Source organism: Carlito syrichta, unplaced genomic scaffold (genome assembly GCF_000164805.1).
Source record: "Carlito syrichta isolate Samal-C Ts95f unplaced genomic scaffold, Tarsius_syrichta-2.0.1 Scaffold314748, whole genome shotgun sequence".
Classification (NCBI taxonomy): domain Eukaryota; kingdom Metazoa; phylum Chordata; class Mammalia; order Primates; family Tarsiidae; genus Carlito; species Carlito syrichta.
Window position 1 is genome coordinate 27,554 of NW_007258844.1, and position 26,248 is coordinate 53,801.

Consider the following 26,248-nt stretch of genomic DNA (forward strand, 5'->3'; position numbering starts at 1 on the left):
TTGCAGTTCTATTAACAATAGCAAAAACATGGAACCAACCATGTTACCCATCGAAGCTGGACTGGATAAAGAAAATGTGGTACATATACAAAATGGAATATTATCCAGCCATAAAGAAGGACAAATATATGGACTTTGCAGCAACTTGAATGGATTTGGAGTTGATCATACTCCGTGATCTATCACAGAAACAATGAACAGAGTACCATATGCTATCACTCATAAGTGGACTTGTACAATTATAATATGATAAGGAAGCATTTGGCAGTAATGGGAAACTGTCAGGGGAGGGGGGATGCTGGGATTGGCAGTTGAGGGAAACTGCTAGGGGGGGGAGGGACATACCTCATCAACAAGGGTACCTGCATAATGAACATTTGTATACCTAACCAATGATTTGACCCCACATCTTTATAATAAAAAACATTTTTAAAAAGCACAATAGCATTTATGGTCAGTCAAGAAAATTGAAATGTTTAGATGTAAATCTAACATGTACAATATTTTTATGTTAAAAACTACAAAATTCTAATAAAATAAATCAAAGGAGAACTAAAAAAACAAAACAGTGAGAGAAGCCAGTGTTTACTTATGTCTCAGGGAAGTTCCTTGAATATATTTTAGTCAGTGGCACAGCCTTACCGGTGTCAATGCAGATATATTCATCCATAATAGTGTGTTAGTCTAGACTTTTGTATGTTACAAAGACATATAATCTCACTGATATCTGTTTATTGGGATTTCATTCAATATGGAATAGTGGTTCCGAAGTAGGAACATCAAAATCTTCTGCAAAAAGTCAGAAGGGTAGACCCAAGAATAAATAGTAGTTCTTAACCTGAGACCTTATCATTTATAAAAAAATGAAAAAACTTGTATAGTGAGAACAGCTAGGACAATATAAGGAGTCCACAAACACTATGGGAGTGGAAATAATTATTCTATAATTGTTCTCTTATATGTACAGTAAACTGGCAGGCAGGGAATATGGACACACAGCCCAGGTTGCAAAATTGAATCATGAAGTGACATTTATGCCATAACAGAATTTAATATTTTAATATCTAATGGCAAAATTTTAATCTTCATTTTAAAATGAAAACTTGACCAATTGATTCTCATGCCACTTTGTGAATACATCTACTAATGCTCCTTATATTTTGTTTTATTTTGACTTTGGTATATACATGTATATTTCCTACCAGGTTGTGGGTTGCTCAATGACCAGGCTGTAGATTTGCTTCATTGGTATGCCACATGGTGCATAAGAGGGACTCCGCCAATATTTCTTGAATAAAAGATTTTAGAATTAGATAGACGCTGAGTTTACTTCCATTGATGAGATTTTCCAATTCTATAATTACTATAATTACGGTTCCTAAGAATTCTTGGAGGATAAGATAATTTGAGGTGGAAATTTTTAAATTGCATTTCAATCTAATTAAGATCCTCCTGGGAATCTATGTCTATATCTATATTTATATCTATATCTACTCCTGGGAAATATATATATATATATATATATATATATATATATATATATATACACACATGTACATATATACCTTTTTTGTTATTGTCCAGAGAGTTTTTCTTTTGTTCTTCTTTCTTTACACACAGAGTCTTTGTTTGTGTCAGTGCACCATACTCTAGTATTAACATTTGTTTAAATCTTCAAGTAACTGAATCCTCAGAGCAGGACTGTGTAACTCACATGAATAATATTTTAGAGGCTTGTTTTCTTATCTATATCACACTAATTTTGGATTTCAAAGGTTCAATAAATGTTACATGAGCTTGTATGTATTTTTGCTTGATTCATAGATGTAGCCCATATTCTTCTATTACATTTAGAAACTCATTCAATGATGAAATCATTACTTTGTTTTCCTTCTAGATAATATAAAAGAGAGTGAATTCAAATGGAATCCAAGTAGTCTTTCCCATCACGGTAATGTTCATAAATTATAATTTTGATCTGCATTGTAAATATTAGACAATATAATTTAAAATGTAGTTACTAGGCTTTTAAAACATATACCAATACAAAAAAATTGTGTGGATTAACAGTTCTAATATAACAAAAAGCAACAAAATTGTTTAATTTCTTCCACTAACAGTATATCAAGGCAACTGCTTTACCTATCCATTACCTACTTATGGATGTGACAACAAATACTTTATACTTAAAACCAAATACTAGATCATGATTCAATGTTTTTGGGAAGTATTTACATATATATTTACATGTAAGAATGTAAACATTTTTATATACTAGAATAACTATGTGGAACGTTTATTCAACTTTTTCTCCTCTTCACATAAAACGGTCAGCAGAACAAGCATCATTTTGCCTTGAGCCAATGAACCCACCATCAACTACAGAGTTTGATTTTTGAAGATTTATCATTCACATTTGAGTATCTTGGACTGAGCAGTTTTTCTTTCAGCTCAATTTTGGCCCTATACACTTCCCATCACTCCAGATCACAACATGTATCCAGTTTAGGTGAAAGATGATTCCAATAGTCCACTATTCAGGTCTCAGTAAATTCATGCTTACTCTACAAAACAGAGAGAGAGAGAGAGAAAAGTAATATTTGTCAAGAATAGCACATTGGTACATCATTGTATGTCACTCACAGACTTCCTACAGTGTTTTGCAAATTCTGTTGTACAGTTTTGTGTTTACTTTTCCACGACCTGCACATATCGTTGTTTACAGGATTCAAAAGGATCTGGTCCTGTTTGGAAGTGGCAAAGGCATGTGTAGGGGATGTGGTATGTAATGCACAGTTGGCCCCTTACCTTAAAGCTTGCTCAGCAAATGGCAATTCGTGTGATGTGAAACACTGCCAAGCGGCCATACGGTTCTTCTATCAAAATCTGCCTTTTAACATTGCCCAGATGTTGGCTTTGTGTGACTGTGCTCCATCCGATATACCCTGTCAGCAGTCCAAGGAAGCGCTTCACAGCAAGCCATGTGCAGTGAACATCGTTCCACCCCCTACTTGTCTCAATGTAATTCACAGCTGCCGAAATGATGAATTATGCAGGTGAGTAAAAACACACATACCTTACTTTCTTATTTCGGCACCTTATTTGTTACAGTCCAGTCCTAACACTTGATCTCATTACATTAGCTGGAGTTCTCGCCATCATCCAACATGGTGTAAATAAAGCCAGACAATTCATATTTTTGAATCTGTGGAGCATGTGTAGTATTATTTTTGAAATTCACATGCAGAATAGGTTTTTTGAAATCCAGTGTGTCAAAATTTGGTAGCCATGAAGGATGATTATTAGGATTATATACTCAAATTAGACAAATGAATTGGTTAATGGATTGTATATCAGTTTTTAAATTGTGTGTGTGTGTGTGTGTGTGTGAGAGAGAGAGAGAGAGAGAGAGAGAGAGAAAGAAAGATTATATAAGGCTATTACATGTCACAGAATTTTGCGAGGTGACTCTTCAAACTTCAAAATAAATCCTTTCTGTCTTAGGTTGGAGATCAGGAAGAAGAAGGCAACTTGAATACAATTTGGACAACCTCAGAGTACATATCTGCCATAATGACACATATGTGCCCATTTTCCTCTTTCCAACCTCATACCCTTGATTCCTAGGGTATTTATTCCTTCCAAAAAAATATTAATCAAGCACCTACTACTCCTCTAAGCAACATTGAATAAGAGACACAAATGTTTGTCCTATGGAGCTTACATTCTAGTGGGGGAGATAGATAATACATTTCAAAATGTATATGATTTAATAAGGTAATGAGTATTCTAGAAATTTTAAAAAAAGAACAGAACCAAGGGGATAGTGGGTAGACTAAAAGAGTTACAATATAAATGGGTGGACCCTGCAGGAAACATTTTTACCATACCTGAAGTGAGGAAATGGGTCTCTCTCAGTAAATATCTGACAGAAGAGATACGAAGCAAAATAGACCAGCCAGTGCTAAGGAAAGAAGACATGTGCATTGCAAGTTCAAAAAGGAGTGAGGGAAGAGAATGCAAGAGGGAGAGCAGTAGGAGATAAGGTGAGGTGAGAGATTTAACTGCGTGAGAGCAAGTCTAGGTCACATAGGGCCTTGAGAGACAATGCAACAGCTTTGGTTTTACTGCAAGTGAAATGGAGAGGAACTTGAGCATTTTGAGCAGAGTTATGAATGTTCCAGTTCCTTTGTCAAAACGCTAACTCTGGCTGCTAACTGAGACTAGAATATACCTATGCAGGTAGCTACTATTGGGAGCCATAGATTAAGTCCAATATTTTTTGACTTTTTCTTGTCTTCTCTGAGGTCTTCATTAACACACTTTGTTGTTTATTAGAGATGAAGTTATCTTTTGTGTGGTCAGAAATTCATAGTTAGATGAACTCTTTTAGACAAGAGAAAGAAGATGCTGGAAAGAATAAGAATACTGAATGAATTCAATGAGCCAAAACTATTTGTAATGATGTTATCATGCTATAGGAGATTTCTTTAGTAACCAGCATTAAATTGTATAATGTTTGCATTCATCTTTTGCTTTTTTTTTTAGTAATGCTTTACATTGATTTGTATTTCCAGTGCTTTATATCTGAGATTGTTTTACTTAATTTTATATAAATGAATACATCTCCATTTATAAAATTCATTTAATGTTTGAAATGAGCATTTAGTATGGAGGAATAGCTCAGTGTGTGATGGCTCAGAGTAAGATTTGTCACATTTGTTACCTTGCTTCAACCACTGCCAAAAGACTGTACAATTTGATTCTATCAACTTCCTGAAGGTCCTTGGTAAATGCTTTCTTTTATTTTTTTAACTATGTTCATTCTCTTACTCTCAGTTGTCATAACTTGCAAAGTAGTTCCAGGTCTTGTAAAAATTTGTCAAAAAAGATAACTGCTTCCTATAACACACATTCCTTGAAATAAAGGGTAAAGATATAAATAAGAGTGCTAAAGCATTGACATATTGCTTCAACTTACCAGATAGGATGTCAAGGTTCTTGGGAAAATGTTCTTCAAGGGTCTTGTCATTCAAATGTGTATCAGTTATTTTAAAGTTTATTCATTATTTTTCTTGAGTGACTAATAAAGGCAATGACAAAAATAACTTTTTAAATGAAATTTAGATTTCCTAAACTCACCTACCATTTCAAAAATTCTTATTAGAGAAATACTATATTTTGTTGATTTTAAGATATAATTATTTGTTATACATTTTAACATCCCTGGCATACTTAGAATAAGTTTTAAGGACAATGACAAAAAAGTCTTTCATGATTTAAGTGTCCATAGGTGCTTTTTGTTGTACATAAAATAAAGGTATCTTCTAAAATCAATAAAATACGGTAAACATGTTTGATTATACTATTTTTCTTATGTCACAAATAAGCTATTACTATCTATCTGTCATCTATAAACACTAACAATAAAGTTAATAATATTTTAAGCAGCCATGGTGATGGGACACTACTTAAAAAAAAACTATCATTATAAAAATACCAGATGTCTCCATAGGTGAGTACCCTGATTTATCTGATTCTAATGTCAGGACCTTAGATGTGCTACCTCATTATCCTGAAGTCATTAGCACTCAACCTTCAGAGAATACTTCTGAGCTTCCATATCAAATCAAACATTCTAATGGCAAGTGAAGGGCTCTGCTGCTACAGTCCTTGAGAAGCCCTGTGATAGACTCCAAGCATAGACCATCACATTAACCTTTCCTTGGCATCAATGCCTTTTCAGATTGACTGATACAGAGCTGGTGATTTTCCTCAATAAGTCACAGGTTTAACCAACTCTTCAAAATGTTTGGTGTGGAGTTTGGAACAGGATAGCACTCAAAAGATGTCATCTCCTTTCGCTCCACATTTGAATGTTGCATACTTAATTTTTTAATTTTAATCTATATACACACATCTCTTATGTAATTTCTTTCTTAGATTAGTTCAAAGATTAACGACTATGTGTCTTCAATGTCCTTTCATCATGTGCAAACAGTCCCTTAATCAGTATTTTATAGAAGAGATGGAAATACAATACTTAAATTAGTACAAATACAATACTTATATTAGTAGTTGATGTGCAAAGACAAATCCTACCACTTTCCCCAGGAAATTTTGCCCTGAGGAGATTTCCAGTGTGTACATTAAATCATTGTTAATGTAATCCAGATGGAAAAAAATCTCCAAAAGTAAAATCACTTCTTCTGTGAGGATGGTAAGCCCTTTATCACTTACTTTTGTTTGCAGAAGAGCCTGCATATGACCAAAGCAGGGCACTTCAGGTTTAAAGTACAATTTCTGTCCCTGTTCCAGATATTTTAATTTATTATGGGTTTGAGATTTTGCTATTTTTTGAAAAATCATTATAAAGGTAATTTCTCAGTTAATTTTGTCCAATATGGAAGTCTAATGGAAAGCAAGTTTATGTTTTACCAATGTGTAAAAATTTGGGGATGTAAAGAAATTATAATACATTGTTTTCATATATAAATTCAAAAAAGTAGTGAAAGGTACTTACTTAGAATTATTCTAAATATTGCTTAAAAGAAAATCTTCACAATATACTTATTTATTTAAAATATTAAAAGATATTTACAAAATGTGGCTACATATTAGGTTGCTAAGATAAATGCAAAACATTTCATGTGCAAAACTTACACAGACCACATTTTCTCACATTTTGCAATATATCTGGAAATAAATAGGAAAAATACAAACAAAATGATGTACTCAATTCCCTTTTTAAAATTGTTGTTTTAAATATTTCATTGTTTAAACAATAAATCAAAATTTTTAAAAATGGAAGTCTATAAATAAAATATGGATAATGAAAGCACTGTATGTCAAAATATTTCAAATCTAAAATAAAATTTTAATATAAAATTATTTGTTAATTTCAGTTTCAAGTGGTTTAGGTGTCTAGTGTATCAAAGGTATTTTGTTGTTGTTATTATTTTTAGTTAAATATTCTTTAGTTCATTGTTGTGGCAAAATTTCATGACATATTTTAAAAGAAATAACTTCAATGAATAGACAAGTCATGCAAATTATACTTAATAAAGCATATGTTTTAATGAGAATAAATGGCATATTGATACAGCTATAAACTCTATCAACCTTCTAAATGACAATCAATACTTCTAAAACTTACATATAAATGTATCTTATATAGAAACCTTGATTGCATTAAAGGAATACAATTATTGTTCTGGTCTTAGAATTAATTGCTCAGGAAATTTGTAGTGTTTTCTTGATTATAAATTTTAATATATGCTAATTAATTTTCACCATTAAATTAAAAAACTTATCCTTGGAGATGATTCAAATAGGTATCTACCTAATCCTGAATTGTACCCCATAACTTTAAAATAAATAAATTTTTAAAAATGAGATTATTTGAAACAACATGGCTTTGGCATTTTAACAGAATAGCACTATTTGGACAAATAAACTCATAACAAATGTCATGTACTCAGAGGGCTTTCTTGTGTATTTGATGCAGACTTATTCAAGAAAGAGTGAAAAATAATTTTAGGAGATAAATGTTAATCTGGAAGATTCATATTTTGTTTCCATTAAGAAAAACATCTTCTTACTGTAAAACTACAAAAACAAAAGTATTGGGCATTACCCAGACTTTTATCCAAAGCTATTAAAGCAAGAATCAAATACATAGTCAGGAAAGTTATGAAGTTATGATCCACAGTTCTCATGGATTATCTTGGCCGTTAAATCAGTTCCTAATGTTTTGCTTTGCACTATATCTCAAAGTATATTGTGAATTCTTATTAGTCTGCTTAGAAATGTTGAGAAAGAGTACAGCACCTCCCACCCTGTGGGATAACTGTCTTGGAAGGTTAAGCATCTTATTTGAAATCATTTGGTGTGAGACAGTGGCCAAATGCTAGCCACAAAACTGCATTCGGCTTAAAAAATTGCTAATAAATCTCTCAAGTAGTTCATACTGCAAATCATCACCCAATGAAATAAAATTGGTAATGAAAGAAAACCTACCCAGGGAATCCTAAAACTTTACCTCTGCCTTTCATCACAAAAGGATAATAATTCACAAAGATTTTCTACTTTTTCTTCCACACTCCTTATTGGGGCATTTTTGATATACAAATTTAGTTTTCAACTATGTACTGACATCCAAGAGACATGTTGTTTATGTCAGTCCTTCATTCGATGAGGGAATAGCTCATATTAATATAAAATAATATTCTTCAATGACTAATTACTCTTTCCCTAGGAGGCCCTATAGAACATTTCAGTCAAAATGCTGGCAGCGTGTGACTGGAAAGTGTCATGAAGATGAGACTTGCATCGGCACCTTAAGCAAACAGGACCTCACTTGTTCAGGAACTGATGACTGCAAAGCAGCCTACATAGGTACCCTCGGGACCCCCCTTCAAGTGCAATGTACCTGTAGGACCATTCCACAAAGTGAGGAATCTTTGTGCAAGATTTTCCAGCACATGCTTCATAGAAAGTCATGTTTCAGTAAGTTTCTCACTTAAAATTCTCTCTTTCTCTCTCTCTCCATGTGCATATCTATTTTTGCCTAAACAGTACAAAGTGGTGATCCTGCACAGAAAAATTGTTTACAAAGATATTTTTGCATTTACTATTGCATTTGAAAATCTATTTTCTGATTGTGCTCTATGTGTTTGTTATTTTACTCACTTATCAGAAAGTGGTACATTTTAAAAATTTATATGAAGGGTCACTCTTAGTTATAATTTAGTGGTTCCAATATCAATAACATAGAAGGTTTATTGTTGGGAGCCGGCCATGGAGGCCCACTGAGCATTAGGGATCAGGGAGGGCTGTGGACCCCGAGACCACTAGGATGTGTTTGGGAGCTGTTGACCCCATTCCCTTCTTCCTTTTTCTATTTAGCACACTTAGCCAAAAGGATCTCTGCTGACCTAAGCTGAAGGCTCTGTGACTGTGACAGGCATGGCTAACTCTAGAAACTCATCGTTCCTGTTTCCCATGAACTGTGGTTTCGGTTTAGGTATTAGATATAATTCAAACTCACGTCACATTTGGGAGCCTTCAATACGGTACCACCTTCTTTATAAGATTTAAAGGTATATTTGTAGAATTAGTATATACATATGGAGAGCTGTTTTCAGCTTTAGGTGGTAGAGATGATTATCTGTAGTCACAAGAAATGGCCTAGTATAAGCTTTGGACTGGGCCACATTCTTAAGAGCCCAGCGTGTACTTTGGACTGGGCCACATTCTTCTGAACCGGCTTTAGCTAACAATTAGTATAGGGTTTTTCTCTATTCATTATAGAAGTTGAACTTATTTTATTCATAGAAAGTATTGTAGAATAGGTTATGCCAACATCAGGGATTTATGATAGTTCGAACATGATACTTAGAGATTTAATTAGAAACTTTTATAGAAGATAGATATATAAGATTTTAGAGTAGCCATTTTGCTAAGAGATTATAATCAATTCTTCCTAGAAACGGCCCAGTGTGATCTTTGGACTGGGCCTCATTCTTTAGGAACTGGTTTGAGCTATAATTAAGAGTTTCCATAGTGTAGGTAGAATTAGCATAGAATAGAAAAGGTAATAGGATTTAAGTTGGTCATTTTAGGTGTTGTGTACACATGAACTTTAGACGTAATGATTATTAGAATATCATGATGCTAGTGGAGATTGTTGCATTATTTTTGAGGAACATTAACCAAGCATTAGGAACAATAAGACAATTTTGGGATTGTTCTTCCTCATGCCTGAGGAAACATCTGGAGGGTAGATGGGGGGCACCCTTCACTCACCTGGCTTTGTGTTCACGTGAAAGTCTTGTGATTTTGCCCACGAAACTTTAGGATAAAAGGCTTACAGTTTGTCCCATTAAATGGTTTCTGTTCAATCTTTGATCAGTTGTCCAGTCTCTTTCTTCTTTCTAATATCTATCCCTCCAGTTTAATCGCTGATGCTGTCTTTCCTACCAGGGACCCCCAGTCTCTGCAGGGGCTGGCCTCCCGCAGTTTATCCTTTCAGATATCTGGATATATGAAGTATATACTGCTAAGTAAAAAACCACACCAAAACTTAATGACTTGAAACAATAACCTTTTTATTTTTTTGCTCACAATTCTTCATATATTGGGCTTGGTTCAGCAGGATGATTCTTCTAATGGTCTTGTCTGGGGTTACCCATATAGCTATAACCATCTGGTGGCCCTGCTGAGGCTGAATGGTCCAAGATGATGTTTTGCAGACACCACTGGCTGGGATGGCATGGTTCTCTTCCATGTGATCTTTTTAGCAGTTTAGTCTGGAACTCTTACATGGCAGCAGCAGGGCTCCTAGTAGCTAAGCTCCAGTGTGCAAATATTTGTCTAGTATCCGCTTCCATCGTATTTGTAAATATTCCACTGAAGAAAGTCGCTGTGGAAGGGGGCTACACAAGGATATGGATATACAAGGTGAGATTCATCAGAAGTCATTAATTTAATAATCTACTATATGTGGCTTTGCTAATCTGTGTAGAATATATTCAATTTAGTTTTTCTCCCCTTGCTTTTTAACATGTCTGCCGATCAACCTATAATGATAAGATGGAAAACACATTCTGAAGTTATTATTTACTCTAATTTAGGGGAAAAATGGAAATTTGGGGATTTAAATAATTTGCCTAGAGTCTCAAAATGAGCAAATGGTCAAGAGGAATTTTTCTATGAGTCTTATAGAGTACCTAAGAATTATATCATGTACTTTTTCCAAACCTCTCTATTATCCATAGTCCTTACAACTATCTATGCCCCTTTCTAAGTATCTTAGGTGCTAGTTAAAACCACCAAACCTATAGGTACTGTTTCTAGGAGAAAACAGTATCTACTATTTCATAGAAAACCAGATCTTTATACTTGTGGAAAATGTTTGACACATATAGATCTATAGCTATGTACAGATACACACATTTTTACGTTTGTGTTTTAATTTTTCTTTACAGATAGGAGATTCACACTAGCCAATATGATCAAAATTGTGGTTTGTTGTATATTAGGTAAAAGACGTACAACTCAAAGTGTATGGTTTTGATTCTAACAGTGCTCTCTGGCAAATATCTACAACTTCTATGCTTAGCATTACAAATGTATTTCAACTGAAATCATGATACAAAGAGAAGAATTGAAGCATTGTATATGTTGTCATATTCTCTAAATAATCTTCCTCTCTGGCTAACATTAGGTCTGTTGAACTGTTGAAACTAGAAGTACTTATAATGAATGACTCATAACATGATAGCAGGAAAATACCAAATAACAAGATAAATTAAACCAACAGCAATATACACTGTTACATAAGAATGGTTATTTATAAGTGCTTTCTCTATAGTAAATGGTGTGCAGAAAATTATATGAGTTCTACAGGTCAGTAACAATTCAGTTTCTTGGGCATACACTATCTGAAATGCTAGTCCAAGCATTCTAGTTCCAGTTCTATGCCTGGTTTTCCTTTCATGCACTTTTAATTATTATTTTATTTGATTTTCATATTTTTGGTTACTATCATCTTTACCAAGCAAAATGTATTTATGAAGAGGAAGAGGAAATGGACATTCAAAAATCCACAAACATTATAGTACTACATAGTACTATATGAATGCTGTAGAACTATTTCATTTTTCTTCACTCACCTAATAAGAATAAACTTTAGGAAGTTTTCTCTCCAAATATAACCTAATAAAACTGGGAACTCAAATGGTAAGATTCTAGAATTCAAGAAACTTTAAAGGCCTTCCATCACAGTTATTCGTACAGATCAATAAGGAATTGGTTCCAAGATCAATAAGGAATTGGTTCCAAGACCCTCATGGACATGAAAATTTGTTTATGCTCAAGTCTCTTATATGAAATGGTATATTTTTGTATATAACCTATGCATATCCTCTTATATACTTTAAATCATTTCTAGAATACTTGTAATACCCAATACAACATAAAAGCTATTACATATATTACCTATACATATATTACATATATATAAATAGTTGTTATGTTGTACTTTCTAAAAATTTCATACTATTTTTGTTGTATTATTTTAAATTTTTTCCTAAACACTTATGATTCTCAGTTGCTTGACTCCATGGCTGTAGAACCAATAGATATGGAGGACCAATTGTACTTGAATCAACAGGAAAAGTTTCAAACAAAATAAGAAACCAAATCCTTAGGCCTTTCTTGTAACAAACCTTTATTTATCACCCGATTTATCATTTTGAAATGAATTTATGTTGTGATGTATAGCTGGTAAATTTCTTTTTACTGAGGTGTGATATTCTTTTTTTTTTTTTTTGAGTTGGAGTCTCACTCTGTCGCCCAGACTGGAGTGCAGTGGCCGCTCCCGGCCACCGCGGCCTCGACCTGCTGGGCTCCAGCGATCCTTCTGCCTCAGCCTTCTGAATAGCCGGAGTTACAAGCATGCGCTACCACAACTGGCTGAGTTTTTGATTTATTGTAGAGATGAGGTCTCGCTGCCCAAGCAGGTCTCAAACTCGCAGGCTCAGGCAATTCACTCACCTCAGCCTCTTAAAGGTGCAGGATTACAAGCTGAGCCACCGAGCCCGGCTGAGGTGATATTCTGTAGCATGAAAATACCTGTGAATATATCTATTCGTTTTACTGCTGACAGATATTAGTCTTTTTGATCATTTAGCAAACTATAAATAGTGTAGCATAAGCATTTAGTACATCTTTTCTGTTACACACATGCATGATATTCTCTAGGACAGCAGTTCTCAATCTTTTTTTTGAGAATCACTGAGATATTAAAAATTCCCATGCCCAACAAACCAATAAAATCACAACTATGCTGGCAGGAATTGGATATAAGTAGGACTAGTTTCATGGGCGTGTGGCCAGTACAATTACAAAATGCACTGTGCTCAAAAGAACCCCAGACTTGGGGTTTAAAACTGTGAAGTCATTGTCTTGAAATTCTGAATAATTTTATCTTTGATTTTGTATTTTGTAAATGAAATCAGTAGAACAATGAGGCATATGAGAGGTCGCCTGGAGCCTCAGTTTATAAACAAGGGGAACCAAAAAAAAAAGACCAAAATAACAAAGGAATTTTTTTTTTTTGGTTGGTGGGCCCCTTGTTGTACAGGCTTCCCCACTAGGTAAATGTTCTAGGAATTCAACATATAGTGTACCAGCTAGTGTTGTTGTGAGAGGCTGCGTTGGGCTTCCGTGATTTTTTTTTTTAATTCTTTCAAAGTGTTTGCCTATTTCGTGATGAGTAATTTACATGAACAACCTGCCCACACCGCACTGAGTGTTCAGCAACTTTTGACCAAAAAAAGCAGGACTCCAATGACCCACTTTCTTTATTTGCCCTACCGCGCCCTGAGCAACTTTTGTTTGTCTCCCTGGATGCAAAAAGTCCTCAAAAAGAAATGTTTTGCTGATGCGGAAGAGGTGAAAAACAAAAACAGCAGAAACACTAAAAGGCATCAAAATTGACGAGTTCAAAACGTTTTTGAGCAGTGGAAAAAGCAGCTCCATAGGTGTATTGCATCAAACGGAGAGTACTTTGAAGTTAATTGACGTTTAAACAAATAATAATAAATACACAATTTTAAATAAATAAATTCCTGTTTTGTTGAGTCCCTTCTCATATATTCCAGGCTCCTGCCACGTCCCCTCTTCCCAGGGACAGGCGGGTTCTGAGCTGCTGGTTCCCCACCTTCTGATGTGCTGGGTCCTGCTCAGCATTTTTCATTCCTCCATTCTGTAACTGCTGCCAGACATTTTCCTATTAAAAAGTAATAATAGCGTTGGGTCTTCTAATCCATGGATGTATATTTTTATTTTGTCTTTTAATAAATTTATATTATTTTCTCAATAAAAATAATTTCTCAATAATTTTTACATAGCTTGGCTGATTATAATTATTTTTGGTATTACTAAATATAATGATTTGCTATTGAAAGTCATTTTTTAGGAATATGTATATATATATATATATATATATATATATATATATTTGAGTTGGAGTCTCACTCTGTCGCCCAGACTGGAGTGCAGTGGCCGCTCCCGGCCACTGCAGCCTCAACCTGCTGGGCTCCGGAGATCCTTCTGCCTCAGCCTTCCTAGTAGCCAGAATTATAGGCATGTGCCACCACGCCCAGCTAATTTTTTGATTTATTGTAGAGATGAGGTCTCGCCTGCCCAGGCAGGTCTCGAACCCGCGGGCTCAGGCAATCCACTCACTTCAACCTCCCAAAGGCGTGGGATTACAGGCTGAGCCACCGAGCCCGGCTAGGATTATATTTTTTAACTCTTTGAAATTGGACTATAGAAATTCATTTTATTTTTATACATAAATTAGTATGCAGCAAAAATGTTAAATACTCATACATTTCAACAATATATTGAAATTATTTTGGACTTCCTATGTGGATAACTAAAGACTCTTCAATAACCATAATTTTGTTTCCTTTGTTTCATGCTCATGCCTGTTCTTTCTTTTTTTTGTCCCTCTTCCACTTCCCATAACATCTAGGACTCACTGAAAAATATTAAACATAAATGGTGATAGTGAGTACCCTTGTCTTGTTCCTGGAGAGATTCTCTCACCATTTTCCATTAAGTATGACATTTGTCATTAGTTTTTTGTAGATACTTTATACTGGAATAAGGAAGTTCTATCCATAAACTGCAAATCACTTTTAAACAATGAACTAATTCTGAATTTTATTAAATCCTTTTCCTACATTTGAAGATCTCATCCGAAATTTGGTCAGCATTTTTTAGTGATTTCCTTGTGGTAGATTGGTCTTTCAGGGTTCTAATTTGTTTATACTACCAGAAATAGAACCCACTGTATTCATTTCTAAACCCACTCAAGAATTTCTATTAGTATGAAAAGGAGGGGAAAAAACAGACAAAAATAAACTCAACTTAATAATTAACATCCCATGTTTTCCCTTCACAGCCAAATTTTCCAGAAGAGTTGCCTGTGTTCATCGTTTCAATTTATTCATCCCTTATACATGAATCCTCTATTCTAGGCTGGCCTCTGGGTATAGATCAGTTTACAAAAGCAACTTCCTCATAGATTATCAACCACATCCATTTTAGTGAATCTGAAGGTCTCTTTCTTATTAGTATTTTAAGCCAATCTCAAGAACAGTTGGAATATTTTTCATTCTTGATATATTCCTCCCCCCCCTTGCCTCCTATTCCTCTAATAACTCTGGATACTTCTTTCATTTCCACCTTGTAGACATGTCCAATTGACCAATTAATATTTGTTTCACAGACTCAGCTGTAGGTTGTCTACTAAAGCAACTCTATAATTTCCCCTAGGAGATCTCATCCATTACCTCCTATGTAGACTTACAATTTTTAGAAGAGACTTCTTTTCTACACTTCCAACTCAATTATCAGTCCATCAGCTTGATATCTTCTTTGGGATTTTAAGATTGTGATATAACACATAAACTCCAGAAGCTCAGTGGCTTTATGCAGTGAGAGCTTATTCCTTGGTGAAATAAAGTCCAGTCAGTATTAAGAATAGTCATTTAGAGGACTGGCTTCTTTCCAACATGCAGCTCTGCCTCAGATTAGGACCTCAAAGTTCTCCCCATTCAGCTGAGGACAGGAGAAACAGAATATAGAATGTCCCACAGTCACAAAGGAACATTTTATGACTTGGTAGTGGCAACAGGGCATGGCACACCTACCCACAATCTGCTGGTCCCACCTCAGTCACATAGCTTATATCAAGGGAGTTTGGGATCCTCTAACTTGATGCCAGCAGAAAAGGATCACATGGGCCCAGGAGTTTGAGGCTTCAACAAGTTATGATCATGCCACTGCACACCAGACTGGGCAACAGAGCCCTATCTTGTCTCTAAAAATTTAAAAATAAGGAATTTAGGAGAGCAAGAACATACAGTAATAAGATTCTATTATAGGCATTGTGAAACCCCTCAGGTAGTGTGGATTTTTTTTCTCTTCTAATTTTTTTTTTAATTTTAAAGTTGTGGGGTACAATTCAGGGTTAGGTATACAAATGTTCATTATGCAGTTACCCTTGTTGATGAGATGTGTTCCCCCTCCCCTGGCAGATTCCCACTACTGCCAGTCCCGCCTCTCCCCCTCCCCACTGCAGTTTCCCACTACTTCCAATCCTTTTCTTATAGTATTATGATAATTATTCAAGGTCCGCTTATGAGGGAGAACATGTGATACTCAATTCTTTGTTTCTGTGATACATCACTCAGTATTATAGATTCTAAGTCAATGCAGATTGCCGTGAATTTCATGATTTTGTCCTTTTTTTCTTTTTTATATCAATATTTTTATTTTAAAATTGTGGGGTATAGTTAAGGGTTAGGTATACAAATATGCATCATTCAGGCACCCTTGTTGTTAAGGGGTATCTCCCGTCCCCAGACAGATATTGACTACCGTTAATCCCACCTCCCTTCCCTTCCCCCGCCATAGTTTCCCACCACTGTCAATCCTTTTCTTACTGTCCTTCTTTATGACTGCGTAATATTCCATAATGTGTATTGTACCACATTTTTTTTATTCAGTCCTCTTTTGATGGGCAGCACAGTTGGCTTCATGTTGTTGCTACTGTGAACAATGCTGTGATAAACATACGTGGGCAGGTATCTTTTTCATAGAGTGATTTGAGTTCTTCCAGGTACACTCCCAGTAGGGAGACTTGAATCAGATATCTGTGAAGAACCACCTTCGGTTGCTACTATTTTGTCCTCTGGAAGATTCTTCCTTAAATGTTTTTCTTTATGGCTATATCTGAAGTAGGAGTGGGTTGTATGCCCTCCTTGAGCTACATGGCACTCTCACAAGCAAAATCCTGTTCCTACGGGTTGAGGAATTGGGAGCTGTTAAAGTTTAACAGTCATAGACTTTTGCAAGCAGCCTGGTGGCTTCTTTGGCAATATACTCTCTTAAAAATGTGTTAGATTTCTCATTTAATTGCTTTGTGCCAGTTACATCTGCCAGTATCCACGATAAAAAAAAAATTTCTTGACTTAGTTCCCAAGTCTGCTTTATTTCTTTGGTTCCTCACCTCCGTTCCTCTGATTCTCTCATTTAATGATTTAAGCTAATCTAAACAATAGATTTGAGTAAAAAGGTAATACCCTTAATCTGATACTTGCTTCATTATTTAATCAGTTTATTTAACTTAGAAATACTGTGCCTTTCATAACTGGAGATTTATTCATTCTTTTCTCCTACTATTTGGGAACCAGAAGTAGTCAACTTTTTCCTGTTAGAGGATCCTTATTTTAATCACTCTGATCTTTGCTTGAAAACCAACCAGTTTCTACCAAAACTCATCTCTTTATTGCAAAACCCTGTACAATGCAGCCAAGCATGACCAACTCATATTATCACTCCAAATCTTTCAAACCACCTCACCTAGTGCTATGGGCTGGGTGGATATCTGATCTCCCTTTCAAGTTGTACCAAATGATTTGTCACTGCTAACTAAAAAGAGGTCTCCATCTATCCAGCCTCCATTATGCATTTCCTCACCACTTGACTACTAAGACAATCTGTATATTTCAGGTTTATACTTTGGCAGCTGTCGATTTTTATATAGGCTAATCCATCACTAGCTGCTAGAACTGATGACATACCAATAATCAGTAGACTGATTCAAAAATTAATTTCTCACGTACATAAAGTAAAATTACAAAGGGAAATGGTAAAATGAGGTGAGGGAGTTAGAAGAATTAAGGTGTTACACAGCTGTTCAGCTATTCCAAATGCTTCCCCTGTGTGGCTACACCTTCTTCCAGGTTCACAGATTCCTCTTCATTCATCTTGAAGATGTAGAAAGAGATTACACTGCATATTTGTATGGGCCAATCATAAGTGTACATGCACGTTCATTTATCCTCATCTGTGAGGAGGCTGGGAAAAGTACCACTCTTTCATATGTGCTTGAGTGTTTGAAATTATCTTTGATTATGACTATGATACATGCCAGAAAACAAAGTATAAGGCAGTAACTTGTGTGTAGTTGATTATCTGGGAGCATGTGTAAAAGAGAGGGGTAGTCAATAGTCAGTACAAAGATGCAGTATTGAGTTATCTTCTAATTCAGATAACTAGAGTTTGCTCTTTTGGGGACCTTCTAAAATGCTTTGCAAAATGCATCATAGAACTGTCTTCATAAGAAAAGATAGAAGAAAACATTTTCCCCTTGGATCCTGGGATGGCTCCATAAACCTTGTTTTCCAGCACTTACATAGAGTTCATGAATAGATGTTGAGTGGAGTCCCATGCACGCTTCATGCCACAGTGATAGAAAAGTACTGGGAGGGAAGAATGAGGCATATGGTGCCAGTTCCAAGATGAAGCACTATCAGGTTATAGCTGCACAAAAATAGATTAGGCATCCTGGGAAGCATTTTGATGGTAGGAAAGAAAGGTACATCAAAATCCAAAGCATGTATAAATTCCAGTGGGGAAGCATCACTGTCTCCTTCAGTCTGCCATCAACCTACCAAATAAGGGCTCAGTGTAGGTTTCTGCTGCTGCTGGGAATTTTGCCATTTAGCACTGGCAGAACCTTGATCAGCCTTAGGGAGATGGAATCCATTCTGTTGGGCTCATTCATAACTGCCATCTTTGCCACCATACTGTCCTTATGCTCATTGCACAAGCATGGTTATGGAGGGACTCCTCTGTGGTGAACTCTCTCTGCTTAGGCAATAATCTGAGCTATAAAAATCTACCCACTTTGTAATCACTACCAGGGCTCCTCCCACTTGTCTCTTTCCCTCATATCCTTGTTCACAATCTTCCAAGTTTGTTCTTTTCATTCCTTTGACCAAGTCATTTACCACTGGTCATGAGTCTTACTACTAGTCACTTCCCTTTCCATATGAAGTGAATGGTCAAGAGTCTGCTCATGCTCTGCCTGCAGGAAGGACTTCCCTTCAGCACAGTTCTCTAGGGCCATCTCTAAGTGGGTTTGCAGTGTGGTAGCTGTCCATTTACAGTAAGCAGTAATACTCTGGACTTGCCTTTCTGGGAACCAGTGACTTAATGGATCTGATTAATCCTCAGTAGGAGCCATATTTCAAATGGTAAATAGTCTTCTACTGCAGATGGCATGGCCTTGCTTCAGAACCCAAGAGGTCTGTGCTGTAAGTTTCCTATTAGTGCTTGCCAGAGACTCTATACACCATCCCAAGAACTTGAGTGAGATGAAAAGTATAAAGTTCTTATTAAATAGCAAATATTGCACACATTTTAAACATTCTGACTTTATGCCTGTTATTTTGGTTCTGAATTCAGGACTGAACTATTGAGCTTCTTTTACTTGATGCTTTGCAAAAACAATACACATTTTAGGGATTTATTTATGTTTTGATTTTTTTCCCCCAGATGGGTTTTACTTTTTTAATTGTTAAACAAAATTATATGTATTTATCATGAACAACATAATGTTTTGTAGTACATATAAACTGTGGAATGGTCAAATCTAACTAATTAACAAATGCATCACCTCACATAGTTACCATTTTTTTGTGTGTGGTAAGAGTACTTTATATCCATTCTCTAAGTATTTTTCAAGAATATAATATATCATCATTAACTATAATCACCATACTGTATGATAAATCTCTTGTACTCATCCCTTCTCTATCCAACTGTACTTATGCATCCTTTGACCAACATCTCCCCAAACTATCCTAGCTTCTGGTAACCACCATTCTACTCTACATCCATGAGATAAACTGTTTTTAGATTACATATATATGTGAAATTATGCAATATATATATATATTTTTTTTTTTTTTTTTCCTGTGCCTGGCTTATTTCACTCAGGTTCATCGATGTTGTTGTAAATAGCAGGATCTCCTTCCTTTTATGGTTAAATCATATTCCATTGTGTATATATACCATATTTTCTGTATTCATTCATCAGTTGATGGACACATGGTTTGATTCCATATCTTGGCTATTGTGAATAGTGCTGTAATAAACATGGAGTACAGAAATGTTTCCAATGTACTGATATCATTTCCTATAGACATATACCCAGCAGTAGGAATGATGGATCATTTGGTAGTTCTATTTTTATTTTTTGAGGAAACTCCATACTGTTTTCCATAATGGCTATAAAATTTACATTCCCATCAACAGTGGGCTAGGAGGTTCTATATTAAGGTTTCACTAAAACCATCTGGTTCCCCAGCTCTATTGGTAACAATCTCCCCATTATTAATGAAAAAACTGATGACCTTGAAGACAGTGCCAAATTGAGAAGTATCAATGGACATTAAATTTTTGGTTCTTAAATCTGACTAATCCTCAGAAGTAGCTAGAAAGTATGTTTAAAATATAATAATATATTTATCCCTAACCCCATTAATTTTAAGTCAGTAATCAGTAGGTCTTGGGTAGAGCTCAGAAATTTGTATTTTAAAAACTCATCCAGGTGGTTTTGATTTTCAACCAAGTTTGGGAACCACAGCTCTAATCCACATGTGAGAAAAACCCAGTCACCAACCATAGGTCCCAGAGCCTCTTTTCAGTCACACCTCTAAGGGAATGAATACCGTCTGTGCTCGGAAAGGCAAAACTAATAGGACTAATATCACACAGCTCTCAAGGCGGCCTGCTTCACCCCATTGCCCCAAAACAACTGTTGGTACACATCAACTTGGTAAATAGTGAATGAATAAATGAATGAATGAATAAATGTCTGCCATTTCTCTGTGACTGTTCTTGAGACTTGTTTTTCTTTCCTTTATTAGAGCTCTTTTAATAATACAACTTCTCTATTAAGAATTTCAATTCTTTATGTTTCCACTTAAGCTGGAATTTTTAATTCAAATATTTGAGCAAGAGAATTAGGAATTAACAAGACCAGTCTACTACTGCTCACTTTAATAAAAACATTTCAAGCCCCTTATGTTTTTCAACCCTTCTTTATAGATCTACTTCCAGAATGTCTGAGTTGTAGGAAAGTATTTTATAGTTGCTCCTTGAGTGGTGTCAACACTAAATAAGAAATTAATCCTAACATATTTTTGCTCTTAAATGTGTGCATTCCCTTAATGACTGATGATATGGTTAGTTCTATCTGTTAATAAAAAGATGACAGAAGACTGTTCTCAATAGATTTGCGGAACCAGCTGGCTTTTATGAAATCTTAACATAAAAACTTCTAAAAATGTGTATAGTCTTTTGAGAAGCTTAAGAGAAGAGTTCTTCTGATTAGTACCTGTTTCTACCATTTAATTTCTGTTTTATCACTACACTTCTCACCCATCAATTGATGCCTCATCCTAGATAACAAGCTGCTAGTAAGGCTGTTTTATTCATCTCACTTGTCTGCATTCAATGGATAGATAATTTATTCAGCTGCACTTCATCTTGCCTTACAACATTTCATCTCTCTATTCCCAGTGAGGGTCTGGACTTAAACATACAATTCCATTAGTAAGCATTTTTATAGAAAGTACTTTAAACACACCCATTTATATATGGAGTACATAATACATAGTTTTATTTTTTCCTAAGGTACATAAAATTTTAGACTTATTTTTAGCAAAATAATTTAAAGACTGTTCAAAATGAATTAATGCAGGCTTGGACTCACTTTTGTAAATTCTTGTTTGAATTTTTATTGTTATCTGATCACTGGTTGTCTGAGAAACGATTATAGTTATAAATAAAACAGTGCCCTAAGTGAATTGTGAAAGACATTTCCACTGCAAAAGTCTCTACTCTCTCTCTCTCCCTTCTCTCCCATATGCATACATATGTACATACACGTACATTCACATAAACCACCTTCTATTATAGTCAGTTCATATAAGTTAGTATTTCAGGAGCTTTATGTTAAGTTTAGCTTTAAATAAATCACTGTAGCCAAAACCACTGACTTTTTCTTGGTTTCCACACAAAACACTAATTCAAGTTCAGTTTCCTTCAAATTCAGTCCAGGTGCTAAAAAGGTCTCTTGGTTTTCCAAGGAACATTCAACAGAATTTCTCTACTCTGCATTCATATTTATAACATAGTCTCTAAACAGTCCAGTATTTTGTATTTTCTGGATTAAAATGGCTCCATGGTGAATTTGTAGTCTATCAAATGCACAGGCACTCACTTATGTATGTTTTCCCTCTTAGAAATAAGTGATTATTCCTTAAGGATCTTATTTTTTATTATTTGCATTATTTTGAATTCTTTAGAGAACAGGCATGTGTGTTTTAAGTTAGTAATAAAAAGAATAATAAAATAAATAAACCATTTCTTTAAAATGAGTTTAGTTACCATTCAATGGGTAAATTCATGGTAAATTCTGTAACTTTTAACTTTTATGCTACTTAATTTACAGACTTAGAATTCTAAATATTTCTTTGGTCCTAAAGTTTGGTCCATAGGGATAGATCAGTGTATTTAACCTTTATTAACTTTCAAATCTAAAATACAAACAGGGCCACTTCTTACACGCTCTTTCTTTTTCCGCCTGACTTGAATTTTGGTTAAAAACAATGATCAGCAATAGTATTTTCAGTAGTCAAATTTCATGGTTGGAAATGTTAATAGACCTTATCACAGAGCACAGCCATAGAGAGGCAAGATAGCACCAATATAGCTGGGTTCAAATACTTTCCCCATCATTTACAAGATAAGTAACTGTGAATGAGTTAATCTTTGCATCAATTTCCTGTCTGTAAAATAGAAATTATAACAAACATTCTTAAACCAGAATGTTGATGCAAAGATTTTTCAGTAAAGTATCTGAAACATAATAAAACTTAGTAAATATTAACTCTAACTATAGATTTTGACAGATTTTAAAAATCACACAAATCAATTTTTGTGTAATCATGTCAAACAGGTGGTGTGGAAGGACAACAACTTCTAGAAAAATCTAAGGTGTATTTTCTCAGATTAAATGACTTCTTAAGTACAGTGCTATCTTTGAATGATTTTAGGACAGATGATCAACTAGGATAATCAGTTGCAAGCTTCATTGCACATAAGAATCACATGATTTTCAGCTGAAATGCAAATTCTTAATCTGTAGGTCTGGCATGAGACCTGAGATCTGTGTTACTAACAAGCAACTAGGTAAGACTGATGCTGTTGGTCTGAGGATCACATTTTGAGTAGCAATTTCCTAGACAATTCCTTAAGGACTTTTGAAGAAAAAAATGTATGTAATTTAATATATATAATAATGACATTTTAGTCAACAATGGACTGTGTATACAATGGTATTTCATTAAAATTATAATACTGTAATTTTTCTATAAGATTATACTACCATATTTTTACTGTACCTTTTCTATGTTTAGATACACAAATACCATTATGTTGCAATTGCCTACATGATTCAGTAAAGTCACATAGTCTGGAAGTAATAGGCTATATCATATAACCTGGGTGTGTAGTAGGCTGTACCATCTAGGTTTGTATAAGTTCACTCTATGATGTTCCCAGAATGATGAAATCACTTGATGCATTTCTCAGAACATATCCTGGTCATTAAGCTATGCATGACTGTACATAATGGTCTATCTTCTATGGGAAATAGATCAGCCTCATTGACCTGATGCACTGTGACAATCTAGTAATCTGTTATTCATGGACACTGGGTATATTAGGGTCACAAAAGAATTTAAGCAAATGTCCTTAACATTTTCTAAAACTCTTTTTGAGTTAGTGACTTAGAGCAGTGGGTCTCAAACTTTAGCCACATTGGACTTACTTAAAGGGTTTCTAAAACATTTATTATTGGAACTCACCCCCAGAGTTGCTGATTCAATGACCTAAGATAAAAATGACGTATTTGCATTTATAATAAGCTCCCAGGTGAGACTGATCCTGCTTGTCCAGGTACCACACTTGAGGAAACACTGGGCTAGAGCACTCATTGAGTCTTTCCTTAAAACCAGCCAATCAGGCAATGTTCTTTCACTTAATCATCAATATGACATATACTACTGTACCTCCACAAGAAGACCATCAGCATTAGTTTCTCTGAGATATTATCCTGAGTATGATTCTTGAAAGTTTTTAAATTTGCTTACCATGTCAGTGGAACAAAAGGTATCACAAACTCCCATTTATCCCCACACAATAAAGTATCCCAGATTCAACAGGAAGAGAGGTACTGGTTTTGATTACAGAATAGTGAGGCAATGTCTGTTTTTTAAAATTAAGTATAAATAGTTATAATATCACAGATTAGTACCAAGATTGTTATGTTAGAACCATGAAAAAGTAGTCTTGATCACTGCAAGAATTCTCACTGGCCTCACAATTTTACCGATAACCAATGATCAGACGGGTGAAAGTCAAGAGTAAGAAAACATCTGAATGGTGTTTTCTCAGCATTCAAAACAACTTTCAAAATGTAGTGCAGAATGTGTGCTTCACACTGAATGAAATTAGTCTCAAAGATAAAGAGCAACCAATAGGCAAGGAGAAAAAGATCAGCTACACAAGGCAACTTGTTTGAACATCCAGTATTAAACCAGAATATATTTGAGCAAGTCAGATTTTCCAAAGTAGCGTTTGCAACATTAGAGAACACTATGGTTCTGGTAGTAAGAATTTGCATCAGAATTCTGCAAATAAAAATCTCAGGCTCTTAAATTCATTTTAACTTTTCCAAATAGCAGTCGGTAAATCAGACTCAGCTACCTGATTAGAGTGTATGGAGTACTCCAGCCTGGTTTGATGGTGTACTTGGGACTATCCTGGAAAGGATAATCTTTACAATAGAGAAGTGGACCCTGTATATGAAGTTCACCTGTGCAATTGGCTTTACACTTGACATCACTTCTGATGAACGCAACAACTATCAATTGTTGTTGCTCTTTAACCCTACTATCACCTGCCTCAAAGAAACTGCAGAAAGAGTGAATGATTAACAGCCAGAAGCAGATCAGTAAAAAGCACATTAATATTAGTAGTATCGGGATCTGGACAAGCTCTTGAAAATAATTATACCATTTGATCAATTGCAAGGAAAAATTTTCCAGGATCTTCTTGTCAGTTTATCTCAATATTATAAAATGATGACATGGAGAACACTGAAGCTGTAAAAGATAATATCTATAAAGAAAAATGTATCTTTATACAAGATAGAAATACCTCTTTCTATAAATAGCATACATATAAAGAGAGAAAAATCTACAAAATGAGGGGTTAATAAACACCTAAAGATATTTCTTGCCTGTTTACAGCTTCATCCTAACCATGAATGCTTGCTGAGTTGTCTTTTGTTTACTCAAGGTACTGAGATCTGAGTGCTTCTTTTATGTCAGACATATTCTACTCATTTTATATGCTTTAACTAATTTAAAACTTTTACAAGTAATATGTGAAGTAGATTCTATTTCTTTTATCCAAAAGAAAACTGGGGCACCTAGAAGTTAGTTACTCGTCCAAGTTACAAAAAAGACAATAGAACCAGAATTTAAACAAAGCAGCTTTTGGCACTAGAACCTATGATTTTATTCACTATAATATACTGCTCTCATCTAATGATGTAAAATTTGTAATTGTCAAATGATTATAAATGTTACGTTTCCCATGGGACATGTGTGTATATAAAAAGAGACTCTTTGAAAAGGTGTGTTTGATGGGAGGCAATTTGTTGTAATGTAGAGAACAAGAGCCTAGGAAACAAATTCCATCTCTAACTCTACTAGGTGGTATAAAGGAATCAGTTATCCTCTCCCTAGACCTCAGGTTTTCTACACATTGAATTTTGGTAATGGTTTCACAGAAGTAGATGATCTCTGATATTTGATGTGCCCTAATATTCTTGAATTAGGTAACTAAGGTTAAGTTGGAGGCCAGTACATTTAAGCAAACTTCCACACTGCCTATGATATATAGGGCCACCTCTGGAGAGATTTTTTTTTTAATGCCAAAAGACCAGTAGCCTACCAATAACTTTCCCTGGTTAAGCTTATACTAAAATGTTAAGGAAGCCTATATCATTTCTTTTTCACCCTTGGAAAAGTACTCATTTTTTCAGAGATCTAAATTGAGATTTGGAGTAAAAGGATTTTCTTTAGTTCCATATTACCTTGTAATGCTTTGTTTTTCAAATTCTAAATAGTTTATGAACAATGTGTCCCAGAGTCACTAAACAATCATAGTAAAGCAAGTTTCTTTGCTTCTTCTACTTACATGTTTAAATCTATAGAATTGCATATATATATATATATATATA

At 34.8% G+C, this 26,248-nt stretch overlaps 1 protein-coding gene across 1 annotated transcript in view; it reads left to right on the forward strand.

Annotated features, from left to right (window-relative positions):
* GFRAL (GDNF family receptor alpha like) overlaps positions 1–26,248 on the forward strand; it is a 60,794-nt gene that overhangs the window by 17,280 nt on the left and 17,266 nt on the right. The window contains exons 4-6 of the mRNA XM_008071823.1: positions 1,898–1,951; positions 2,726–3,056; positions 8,258–8,508. Of these exons, the coding sequence (XP_008070014.1) occupies positions 1,898–1,951; positions 2,726–3,056; positions 8,258–8,508 (636 nt within the window). The remainder of the gene's footprint in view (positions 1–1,897; positions 1,952–2,725; positions 3,057–8,257; positions 8,509–26,248) is intronic.